The following is a 12323-nucleotide window of genomic DNA, read 5'->3' as shown; positions in this document are numbered from 1 at the left end:
CCCTGTCCAGTCACTCCTCACAGGGGAGCGGGGCCCGCCAACGCCCACAAACCCTGAATCCTGGGAAGCCTCCCACTAGGCTTTTCTAGAACAGCCAGGGGCACAGTTCATCTACCAGGCACCGCCCAGTGGGCGCCAGCCACCAGGCACTCCTCGCTACGAACTGCGAGGTACGAAAACGTATCCAACAAGACGTTTAAAGAGGAAGAAAGTGCAAAATCCTTTCAAAGATGAGATCCCATTTCGGCACCTTGCCATTTATTTCAATGTCGTCCCAGACACACATGTGGGGCAGCATATGCTCCCCCGTCACTCCGCAGCGGCACATCCCCCCGGCCCAGCGAGTCTCCATGTGACATGTGGCCTAGTGCTTTGAATCGAGGCAAGATCTTTCCAGGAAACAGGAGGGAGAGGAAAACATGTACATTTGGTAACATGATTATAAAGAACCTGCGGTAGACGGATTGAAAAACAACATCTTTAAACAACTATAATCGACAACAAGCTTCCCTTCTTCCGCCCGCGTTAGAGAGTGAACATCTGTGAACTCGGGTCCGGCGCTGGCAGGCCCGCGTCTTTCACTTTCTCACACTGAGCACCGCCCCCCGAGGGAGTGAGGGTGGCCCTGCCACACGCTCTGTCCTTCCGCTGTGTCAGCTGCTGCGGAGGCTCGGCCTCCCTCCTCGCTCGACCTCCCCCCTTGCACGGCCTCCCGGGATCAGATACTTCGGTAGTCAGAACCCCGGGCCACGATGGCGGCGGCTTCCCACTCCACCGCGAAGAAGGACACGGTTCCGAAAAACCCGAAGATCACCATGAGCAGGAGTTGCCAGTGGAGGAGAAGGTAGTTACTGTAGAAAAACGCCACGGCTGCACAGATGGACTAGAAAGAAGGAAGACGGGTCACAACATGCACGCGGTGGCCCGAGCTCACAGCGAGCCCCCTCCCCCCCACCCCCCAACGTGCAGGCCCACGGCTTTCCGCGACTGACAGAGCTCTCCGTGCGTCTCGACAGAGGTCTGCCTGTCACCCGCTCACAAACATGCACCAGAGACTCCCGTCCAGAGCGGGTCACCATCGAGTGGGCTACAGTCTGTTCTTTAAAACAGCAATTGGCGGAAAACCGGAGCAGTAGTAATGTGCATCACAGCCAGGACTGTCTACACTGCGCGTGAATCCAGGTGTCTAAGGAAGGCTCTACCTGAACTAGAGACCAGAACATAAGCTCTCTCACATGAGGCGGGGCAGGAGGGTCACACTCTGTGCATTGCTTCCTAATTCTATTCACAAACCCTGTTAGCGGATGTCCCCACTGCTCGTCAGAGACACATTATGAGAAACAAAGTTAGTCCGGCCAGCGTGGCTCCGTGGCTGAGTGTTGACCTATGAACCAGGAGGTCACGGTTTAATTCCTGGTCAAGGGCACATGCCAGGGGTTTCTGGCTGGACCCCCAGTAGGGGGTGTGCAGGAGGCAGCCGATCAATGATTCTCCTAACTGATGTTTCTATTTCTCTCCCGCTCCCTTCCTCTTTGAAATCAATAAAGACATATTAAAAAAAAACAAAGAAAACAGTTAAAGCACTAAAACAAAGGCTGCACAACCTGCAGCCCCGGTACCTGGACAAACTTAAAGACGGCGAAGGCGGGGGCGCTGTCCTCGGAGTAGAGGAAGCCCAGCATGCTGAGCAGCTGCGTGTTGAAGCAGCTGTCTCCCAGGCCCAGCAGGAAGCTGCAGAAGATGGCCACTTCTTTGCTGAGTAAAAGAAACATTAATTTAGAACGAGCATCAACAATATCTGCTAGAGCCATTTCAAAGGTGGAAGCAGCTCACCCACAAAAGCATTTTCCCTCCCAAGCTTCCAACACTGTGAAACAAGAGCGAGTAAACCCTGGGGTTTTCACAGGCAGAATGTATGCTCCAGGGCACTCATGTTCACAGTCCAGCCAACTGGGCTGCCAAGTGTTTGCGGCAGGACCGCCCTGAGGCTGTGGCTCTGGACAAAATGTCGGTAAAGGACCTGCCGCCCTGCCCAGCTGCACGGCCACCCCTTGCTCCTTGCTGCGCTTCCCCCAGGCCCTCACTTCCAGCGATTTCACTGCTCAGAAAAGCAGAGGCACAACATTCACACCGGATGCTCCCGTACTTCTTCATAGATCGAGACGACTTAGTGGGAAAAGATTAGCACCAACAACAGAAATAACTGGTTCTCTATGGATTTCCACCTAAACGCACGCTGGCTCCATAAACACATTATAGAGGAGGATTACTGCCCCGCTTTGAAGACCTCCCCATCTACCCTCGCCCTCCCCTGACTGCTGAGAAAGTAGGTGGCCTCACCTGGATTTGATGTAAGCGCTGCTGTCGGTCCCCTCCAGGGGGGCGATCGGGGCGTCCCCGGGCATGTTGAGGAATATTAAGTAAAAAGCTACAAAGTGCACCAGGGTGCCCAGCAGCACAACCGGGTTTCTCCCGAAACGATTATTCTTGCTCAGGAGGCCGAAGAGGCTCCCACCTATAAAGTCAATGAAACCGAGAACAGAATGACCCAAGATGAGGTTAAGAAATCAAAATAGCCGAAACCGGTTTGGCTCAGTGGATAGAGCGTCGGCCTGTGGACTGAAGGGTCCCAGGTTCGATTCCGGTCAAGGGCATGTACCTGGGTTGCGGGCACATCCCCAGTGGGAGATGTGCAGGAGGCAGCTGATCGATGTTTCTCTCTCATCGATGTTTCTAACTTTCTATCTCTCTCTCTTCCTCTCTGTAAAAATCAATAAAATATATTTTTTAAAAAAAATCAAAATAATGATCTGAAAAAAAAAGAAAGAAATGAAATCCAGTGAGCAGTGCGGGCAGACTGGGGACCAGGGCTTCCTCCTGGGTCTGAGGTCAGGGACGACATCCTTGACCCTGGGGAGTGTCAGAACCAGGCGGGGGGAGGGGGGACCCCCCGCTGGCGTCAGACAGAGAACAAGAAAGTCGGGGATTCCCAGACACCTCGCTGAGCATCTCCAGAGACCCGGTGTTTTCCTACTTATGGGTTTGTCTCTGAATTATTTGGCAAATGTCTCGCAACTTAGTTACCTTACAACAGTGATAATAAAAAAAACAAAGACCTGCCCATTTGGGGAAAAATAAACAGGGAAATAGAAATTCAAGAACAGAGAGGGGCAAAGTACACTTAAAATTTCAACTATAACTAACAGATTTCATGCAAAACGTTTCCCTCACTGACCCAGGATTTCCCCGATGCCGATGAAAATGCCGGAAAGCCCGATGAGGCTCTTCTCTTCTGCTCCGAACTTATTGACGGCGCCGATGCAGGTGCCATAGACCCCGGAGAAGAACGTCAGTTCCAGACCTTCCGGAACAATCGGGTTTCAGTTAGACACTCACACCTGCCCCTCCCCAGCTCTCCTCTGTGCCTAGGAGTGTCTGAGCCGTGCACATACCAAACACACAACAACAAAAACTTGTTTAGCCTGAAATGTTCCTCCCAAGCAGAGAGTACGTTCATGATGAAATGGAATTGGCCCCACGACGGCAGATGGCACATATTTCAGATAAAAATATACAACTCAGAGGAGCAAAGACGTGCTTATGTTCAAAACGGTCACTGCGTGTGTATACAGGTGGGCAGAGGATAGAACTCACATACTATACAATAGCTTCCCAAGGGAACAGGTGATACATTTGGAAAACTAGCAGGTGCTATTGCACAATAACCTTTTAATTAAATCTTTTCCCCAGGAAACCATGAAAAGGGTAAAAATTAGGGCACATCAGCCGAAGACCTGATTCCTCAAAGATACAAACCTTAACTGAATTTTACTTTTTCTCCTAAAAAGATACTTATACCCATGAGGCAGATAAGGGCAAAAGTAACAATTGGCGCATTCCAGCCCTTTTAGGAGGAAATGAGTTTCCTGTCATTCTTAAGGCGTAAGAGCACTCCACCCACTATCACATCACGTGACCAGCATTAGCCACCAGACTCATTCCTTTTCATTAGAAATTCTCTTAATGCCCAGCGGGCGTGGCTCAGAGGTTGAGCATTGACCTACGAACCAGATCACAGTTAGATTCCCAGTCAGGGCACCTGCCCGGGTTGTGGGTTTGATACCCAGTGTGGGGCCTGCAGGAGGCAGCTGATCAATGATTCTCTCTCATCACTGATGCTTCTATCCCTCTCCCTGTAATCAATAAAAGATCATATTAGAAAAAAAAAGAAACGACCTTAATCCATACAAAACCACAAAGGTTTACTCTGTTGTTTCCTATAGTGTCCACTCTGCCCTACAATCACTGGCTGGGATGACCCGTGCCCCCGGATACAAGCCCGCGTGTAGAACCATCCACACTGCACGTGGCTGGCCCTGTGTGCTGTGGAGGTGACGCTGGCAGGGGCCAGGCTAGCTTCAGGGTCTGGTCCTTTCTCCTTCTGCCCCTTTGGAGCCCGTGCCACTAAGAAGCCTGGCATCCTGCAGGGAGGGGAGGAGGGGGTCACGGGGGAGGTCCTGCAGCTGGCAGGCACACCTGGAGAGGCAGAGACCCGGCCTGGATCTGACCCTTCCGAAAGCCAATGAAACCATCTGGAATGTTCTAGCCCAGCTGCCCTCTAACAGCACCCACAAGGGACCCCCACTGGGACCATCACCAGCACCCCTCCGCTGAGCCCAGTCAGTGCGCAGAACTGTGAGAAAGCATGACGTGGTGGTGGCTGTCATTACTCGGCAACAGAAAACAAACCAAAATCAAGGCACTTACTCCCTGATAAGCACTCACCTGTATAGGCGGTTGTAATGCTGAGAAGGAGCATCTCCTTGGTGACACACAATTTAAGAGACTTTTCTGTAAAAAAAAACAAGAAAAGAAAAGAATCTGGTACTTAATTTCAACTAATCGAACAAACATTCTAAAACATCTGTTCACCGAAACACCCCTTGGTCAATAATGTCAGTGAACAAATACACTGGGACAGAGCTTGGTGATTTCAGACTGAAATGCTTAAGGGCTGGCCCTGGCTGGTTGGTTGCTCAGTGGCTAGAGCATCGGCCCTGCCGGTTCAATTCCAGTCAAGGGCACGTACCTCGGTTGCAGGCTCCATCCCTGGCCCCAGTCGGGCACGTGCAGGGGGAGGCAACCAATCAATGTGTCTTTTTCACATCAATGTTTCTCTCTCTGTCTCCCCCCTCTCCCTTCCACTCTCTCTGAAAAATCAATGCAAAAAATATCCAGTGAGGATTAACAAAACAAAAAAAAGCTTAAGGTATGAACTACTTGCTCTATAGATAAAATGCTCATTTCAACTGCTCAAATATATTCTAGAGTCGTGTTTTCCCCAATGCATTCTCTAGCTCTAATTTAAAAAAAAACAACATGAAATGGAGAAAATGGAATCAAACAAACAACAGAACATTCTAACAGTCGTGTTGAAAGGTTAGGCCTTTAAGGGAGTCAACAGCTGGCACAGTGCTCACTTCCCGAAGGAATGAGCGTCCGGAGCAGCTTTAAGGCTGACTCAGATGGGAATCACCGGGCCCTGCTGACCACTCGGCCGCTGAACACACTTCCTGAGCTGCTCGCTCAGATCTGAGGGTAAACTTTAGCTCCGCACTTGCTTACACTCGCTTTAATGTTTGTTTTCATGCTGCTCAAATTAGTTAAAATCTGCAATGGAAAATGCATTTCTAAAAACTGTATTTTTGTTGTTAATCCTCACCCGAGGATTTTTTTTTAAGGGACAGTGGAAGGGAGAGAGGGAGGGAGGGATACATCAATGTGAGAGAAACACACTGACTGGTTGCCTCCCACACGCCCTGACCGGGGCCGGGGATCAAAACCTGCAATCCAGGTACATGCCCTTGACCAGGAATCGAACCCGAGACCCTCCGTTTTCTCTTCTATTAAATGGAGGTAAGGATAGGTCACATCTACAGGTCGTATCATACATGTTACACCAGCCTTGGGATTGTGAGAATAAAATGAAACACGAGGGTTAGCCAGGAAGAGCCAGACAGATGCGAGCGGCTGTCCTTACGAACCCCTCGGTCCCCGGCCCCGCTCTGAGAGGTGAGGGGTGCCTGCAGAGATGGCCTGTGTCCTCACTTTCTCCCGTAAACCCCAATTCCCGGGTTCCCTGCCGCCCCCCCCCTCACACTCCCGCTCGGGCGAGGTTGTGGGATCCCCGCCATCCTTCACACCCCGTCCCAGAGGTGTCTGTGGAGAAGACTCATGCCTTCAGAGCGGCAGCCCCAGAAGCATGAAAACACCGGGTGCCGTCACTCAGTTACCACGGGAGAGGGAGAGGCATGTGCTGACGTGGTTCCTAGACAATCAGTTCTCGTACTTCAGCCACAGAAAACACTTACTGAACGCATCTACGGCCTTGGTCAGGTTGCTCCGGGAAGACCTGGGAAAAGAAAAAGAAAGGAAATAAGAGTTTTATCCCCTGAAAACTGAAAAGAGAACTTTCCACTGAAGCTGGTAAGGGCCAGGACCCCAGCGCCTCAGTGCTCCCTGCTCCAGGAGGCTGGCCTTGCCCAGCAGCTGGCCTGGCGCCACCCGGTGGCTCTTTATGGTATTGACCAGGAACAGAATCCTTTCCAGCCCAGTGCGCTGAACACAGTCATGCATGTGTTTTTCAGACGTGACGGCTCAGCCTGCTATTTTCACCCCGTGAAAACCATGTGCGCTAGCTCAATTTCCCGCCACTCCTACTGTGTAAAGTTCTTCAGCGTTAAAACGCTTCAAAAGCAACACCTCCCGCCATCTGGGTTCCCGGTTGGGTGCAGTACAATTGATTAAAAATGTGGCCAAAAACAATGAAAAATGCGGGCCAGGTGTAGTACAAGAATTCTGAAATAAGCCCCAAGTCCTGTAGGCACGGGGTGGGGCAACGCCACCTCCCGCCCGAGCCCTCCTCCCTCCAGGTACTTGCTTTAAAACGTTCCCCTCCTGCCTGCCCGGCATCGGGTGTCAGTGGGGCTGTAAGAAGGCTGGTAGCCTCTAGACTAGATCGACTCAAAATGTGTGTTCGAGCGGAGAGGCACGCGCCCGACGTCTCACCCGCTGACTTCCAGGTCCTGGTCATCGGAAAGGTCATCCTCTCCCAGGATGCTCTCGGGTTCCGGCTTCCGGATGAGGAAGAAGAGCACGGTCCCCAGCAGGCTGATCACTGTCAGGGCGATGAACACTGTCCTCCGGTCACTCTCTGGGGGGAGGAGGGGAAGAAAGCAGACGTCTCGGGCCTGTTTATAACCATCGAGACACTTCCGCATTCAACTTGTACTTTACTGCATCAGTAACATAGGGCATCTCCACCTTTGCTTTTTCAGTTACAGAAATACTAATCAGCAAAAAAAAAAGTACAAGAACTTAATCAGATCCTTTGAATCAAAGAAGCATATAGACAAAACAGTTAAGAATTCAAAAGTCTGACAACTGACATATGGTCATTCACAGCATAACCCCCTCCCACACCTGCAGGTGCCATTGGCAGCCGTTAGCTATAATCCCAGCGTAATAATATAATCCAAGGGGAAAAGTCACCAAAAGCTAAAATCTGAGAGGCCTTAGGAACCAAGGTCCATCAGAACAATTTTGAACAAAGCAACCCTGGGTAATTCTGTGAAACTGCCGTTATGTTTTGCACATATATATCTGAATAAAGCAAAATGAGTAAAACAAACCTGATATTTGAGTTTTCCCTTGCCAAGCAAAATAGATGTAGAGGTTTCCAAAGAACAAGCTGGGGTTAAAAAAAAGGAAAGAATGTTGGAAAATTATTTTCATATGTCTGGCCTTTTAAACCACGTTCCCATTACTTGTTAAAAAGAGAGAAAGCAGAAAGCGTCCATAATTGTAAAAGCGTCTACCTGCCCTAGATCCTCTGAAAGTGTCCACCCCACCCTGACTCTGAAAAACTCAAGTGACCCAGATGGAGCTGGGCCCCGCTCCACGGGCCGGCACCTGACTCAGCACCGCCTTCGAGAGGTCCTGACTCACACGAAGGCATGTGATTGCTTGTTGGCACTCCGGACGCGACTCAGTCTGACTTCTGAATTTAAATACGTCTTTGTTAAGAGCTACCTGCCAGTGTAGCTTGGTCGGAAGGACGTGGCCTTTGGAGTCCAGAGAATGATGGTTTGAACCAGATCAGATACTTAACTTTGCAGCCTGTTTTCTCACCGGTGTGTTATCTCATGAGGGTTATTAAAGTTAAGTAAGAGCCCCATAGTCCCTGAAGGATAGCCAACGCTAAACATATTAGGGTTAATATCAGTTTCTATTTACTAACCAAGACTTCCAATGCATTTGAGGTCGGTCCATGCATTTGAAGTAATTCTATGAATTTTTTTCACCCATGTGCAGCTAGGAACTTAAGTCATACAACGTGGGGAAATCTGCGTTTCCGACACAACAAAGCTCTAACACTACGTGACGAGAAATGCCAGGGAAGGCTGAGCTCCGAAGGATCGTTACCTCGACTGTAAGAGCGCCCAGAAGATGCCACTGTTCCTCCCAATCGTGTGCTCATCGGAATTGATTGTCAGGCAGTTCCCCTGGGCCGTCCACAGCACTGCAATTCAAGCCAAACGGTTATCGGGGCGTGAAACCACGCGGCTTCAATGCTACTCTTAGGTGAGCCCCGGGAAACGAGGAAGACAAACACCCCAATGCTCACCCGCAGCTGCCACGCCGAGGAAAACAGAGGCTGTGTAGAAGGACCACGTGAAAGGCTGGATAAAAACGGCAATGTACATGCTAAAATATAACAGGTCAACGGATTACGTCAAACCACACCTGACACAGGACGCCATTGTGCCTTCTAGGAGTCAGTTCTGAGGGTCCTCTTTTAAAATGCAACCGAAAATGGTAGCCTGGCCGGCGTGGCTCAGTGGTTGAGCGTCAACCTATGAACCAGGAGGTCACGGGTTCGGTTCCTGGTCAGGGCACAGGCCTGGGGTGACGGGCTCCATCCCCAGTGGGGGGCGTGCAGAGGGCAGCCGATCAATGATTCTCTCTCATCATTGATGTTTCTCTCTCTCTCTCCCTCTCCTTTCCTCTCTAAAAATCAATAAAAACATAGTTTAAAAAATTAAACTCAACCTGTAAAGGACACCTCCAGTGTTGAAAACAAAACAATAAAAAGGGACAGATGTGACCTGCTCATTTCTTAATTTACTGGCTCAAATGTGTAAAATCAGACACTGAATGATGGTGTGCAGCTGGTCTTTGCCAATTGCTTAGCCCGTGATGGGACTGTAGCTCCACAGCCCACAGGAAAGTTTGGTTCTTTCATTTGAAATCCTGTTAATCAACTTGATATCAAATAAGCTTATTTCACGGGGAATTCTTTTCAACTCTTGTGGAAAGAGATTTTTGAATGCTATTTTCATTAAGAGTAAAACAAAAGCAAGTATACACATGACCAATCACATTAAAACAATGTGGTATCCCTGAGCACAAAGAAGACAGCCAAATCCCTAAAACATGGTCTTCATCTATTCTATTCAATCCACGGCCGCAGGTTCCTGTTACAAGTTCGCTATGTGCCGGAGAGACGCTGAAGGTGTTCTCAGTGAAATGAAAGGAAGAAAAGTACCCGACTCACCTGTAAAACAAACCACTAGCGAACATGGAGAGCTGAGGTCCTACGATGGCAACCACGGATGGCGTGATCAGATTGGAAGCGGAGAACACGCCATAAATAATCGCCATGCTGTACACATAACGCACAAAAACAAAACCACGTCACGCTGTCTTAAAAGTCCACTTTTCAAGTTTACTTAGTCTACAGACGTTTTGCAATCAACATTCCCATTCGATAGGCGGCGTGTACAATTATATCCTTAAACTGAACGCCATGTTAAAGTTTTCACGTGCACAAAATACTGAAGTCTCATCCGATGTTCCTTTGAGGAAGTGTGCCCTGGACGATATGGTTTTCCATGTCCTGGTAAATTATAACAACAGCGAACACGTCACATGGAACAGGCACTAGGCCAAGGACCTTCTACACGTTTTTGCTCTTAATCCTAACAGCTCTGGGAAGAAGGTATTGTTAACGCCCTCATTTTACAGAGAAGAAAACTGAAACACAGAAGGGCTAAGTGACCTGTCCAGCGTCCACCTGGGCGCCTGGTGACCGGGGGAGCCCAGATCCCGTACCTGGTCATGTGACTCCCGCGGCCCCAGTCAACCAGTCTGCTCTGCAGACTCAGCCTACAACTCCTGACAAGTGCGTGTGATCTCACTGCTATAAATAACAGGCCGAGTCCTTAAGCCAGAGTCCATGTAGCTCAACCTAATGGTCTCATTGAACATTGTTCAGCTACTAGAGACCCAGCCTTGGGACAAAGTGTGACTAAAACCATTTCAAAAGCCCTGAATTTATTTACTACTTATAAACCCATAGTAAATTATCCTTTGGCTTTTATGAATCTCTCAACTATCAAATGTCCTTTCCCTTGTTCTGTAGAATACGCATAAATACAAAGCACTACAAAATGTTATGGGAATCCTTTAGAAAAAAATGGGCATAAATATCCCTTTACTCTCATATATCATATACAAGGTCAGGCTTAGGATAGGTGATAACCAAATAAGACGGGGTGGGGGTGGGGCGAGATGCCCTCAAGACGGGTATTGGCCACAACCTGATACCTAAGGATGGAGAAATGAGGAAACCTGTCTGTGTGTGGCTACATGCGCAGGTTACGTTCCCAGCTCCAGGCACAGTGGACTGGGGACTTATGCAGGTCTTTCCACTTATTTTCACCGAGTGCAAAACTGGGCCTCAACACCTTCATAAAAACCTAACAGCTCCTGATGACAGCCCATGCATCCTCACGAAATTGCAAAAGCAGGAAGACCAAGTGTTTCAAGAGTCCTATAAAACAGCCGCTGCTGTAAGACGGGGAAGATGTAAGATGACAAGACTGGAGTGCCCATTAAATGCCAGGTCCTGCGCCAAGCGCTTCGCAGGCGTTGGCTGAGCCAGGAAACCCGGCTCCGCCAAGCAACTTGCTTAAGACAATGCAGCAATTCAGCCAGGAAGCCAGGAGTTCAAACCTGGTGTCTAATTCTACAGGGAACCTAAACTCATCACCTCTGTTCAAGGATGTTCTCCCAAAAGTCTAGATACAGGGAAGAAAAACGCAGTCACTACTAACTAACTCACGGTACTTAGCGCCCGTGGTTTTGATGTGGATTTAAGCAGCCTCCCCGCCCCCCGGGACGTGTGACGTAAAGCCAATGGCACAGAACCATACCTGGTGTAGCCACTGCCGTGGAAGTCGGTGCTGTTTAAACTCCTGATGACAGTTTGCTGTGTGGAAGACAAAACCAGTGAACAAAACGAACGTTTTTGCAACCCCTCTCTCCCCTGGAAAGCCTCCGAGTACTGGGAATAAAGTAAAAATGGGAGATGCTCAACACTGAGCACTGAAAGTGACTGAGAGAAGAAAAAGGATTACAGAACAGCAGATAAGCCAACGGCAGGGAAGCGCGCGGGGCGGGGGAGGGGCCCTGCGGACACCATGCCTGAACTCTCCACGTACAATGCAGACCTTAACACAGACAAGAAGTACAATAAACAGGTCAACAGGCACACCCACGTCAAATCAGAGAAACCAACGGCCATGCTGCACATCCCCATATGTCCGGGAGAAATGTCTGATGCATGAAACCAATCCTAATCGTTAAGAAACAACGAGGAAGGCTGAGAACATGAAAGGCGCGGTTTCAGCGCGCTCTTAGCTGCGATTAACGCGTACCGTCATTTCTAGGAGGCACTTCAAAGGAGGGACCGCAGACCCCAACTCACCGCCACATTTCCACAAGTTTGAAAGGCGGTGAACATAAACATAAAGGCAACTCCTAAAACGACGATGTTGAAAAGCTTTTTAGATTCCGGGGACATTTTGGCTCCACCCTGCCGGAGGTCCGCCGCGGCAGCGGCCCAGGGCAGTCAGCTGTCCTCGGGGCGAACCCACTGCCACGCCTGGGGGACGAAGAGGCGGTGAGAGGAGGCAGGTCCGGAGCAAGGCAGCCAGGCGGTCCCCTTCCAGTTCGCGCATCCGAGTCCCGGGCGTAGGGTGAAGCTCTCCCCACGGGCACCGTTAGGACATTCCTAGGGCGCGACGCGAGGAGGGAAGAGCCCAACACCCGGCGAAGCGCCAAGAAGGCTGTCGCCCCGGGTGGAGGGGCCCGCCGGGGGATTAGGAGCCAAGGAGAGCAGCAGAGCCGGCTCGGCCCCGCCCGCCCGCTGGGCCACAAGACTCAGTGGAGGTCAGGCGACCCGGTCACCTGACCGCAGC

General features: G+C 50.1%; 1 protein-coding gene across 3 annotated transcripts; it reads right to left on the bottom strand.

Moving 5' to 3' along the window:
- Nucleotides 1-226: 226 nt before the first annotated feature.
- Nucleotides 227-12282, bottom strand: MFSD11 (major facilitator superfamily domain containing 11). Of its 3 annotated transcripts, none has more exons than XM_006107009.3 (13): nt 11831-12280; nt 11277-11332; nt 9617-9724; nt 8687-8766; nt 8485-8581; nt 7692-7750; nt 7069-7213; nt 6372-6412; nt 4786-4851; nt 3236-3361; nt 2341-2515; nt 1620-1755; nt 227-883 (listed from the first exon to the last, which is right to left on the bottom strand). In XM_006107009.3, exons 1-13 carry the CDS (start codon nt 11924-11926, stop codon nt 719-721), a joined length of 1350 nt encoding a protein of 449 aa, XP_006107071.1. In that variant the 5' UTR covers nt 11927-12280; the 3' UTR covers nt 227-718. The 3 variants fall into 3 exon arrangements, with proteins under 3 accessions (XP_006107071.1, XP_023603549.1, XP_023603550.1); XM_023747782.1 differs by having other exon boundaries at nt 724-883; nt 1620-1750; nt 11831-12282; XM_023747781.1 differs by lacking the exon at nt 3236-3361 and having other exon boundaries at nt 11831-12281.
- Between the last annotated feature and the right edge of the window lie 41 nt (nt 12283-12323).

This window comes from Myotis lucifugus, unplaced genomic scaffold, assembly GCF_000147115.1.
Source record: "Myotis lucifugus unplaced genomic scaffold, Myoluc2.0 scaffold_975, whole genome shotgun sequence".
NCBI lineage: Eukaryota > Metazoa > Chordata > Mammalia > Chiroptera > Vespertilionidae > Myotis > Myotis lucifugus.
This window is presented reverse-complemented; position numbering and strand designations above follow the sequence as displayed.

What these genes read in the sequence shown, in the direction of transcription:
- MFSD11 (XM_006107009.3), bottom strand. Translation starts at nt 11,926, where the DNA reads ATGTCCCCGGAATCTAAAAAGCTTTTCAACATCGTCGTTTTAGGAGTT. An exon ending in GCTAGTGGTTTGTTTTACAG is followed by an intron (nt 8,767 to 9,616) that starts GTGAGTCGGGTA and finishes GTTATATTTTAG; the next exon opens with CATGTACATTGCCGTTTTTA. An exon ending in CCTCGGCGTGGCAGCTGCGG is followed by an intron (nt 8,582 to 8,686) that starts GTGAGCATTGGG and finishes CTTGAATTGCAG; the next exon opens with TGCTGTGGACGGCCCAGGGG.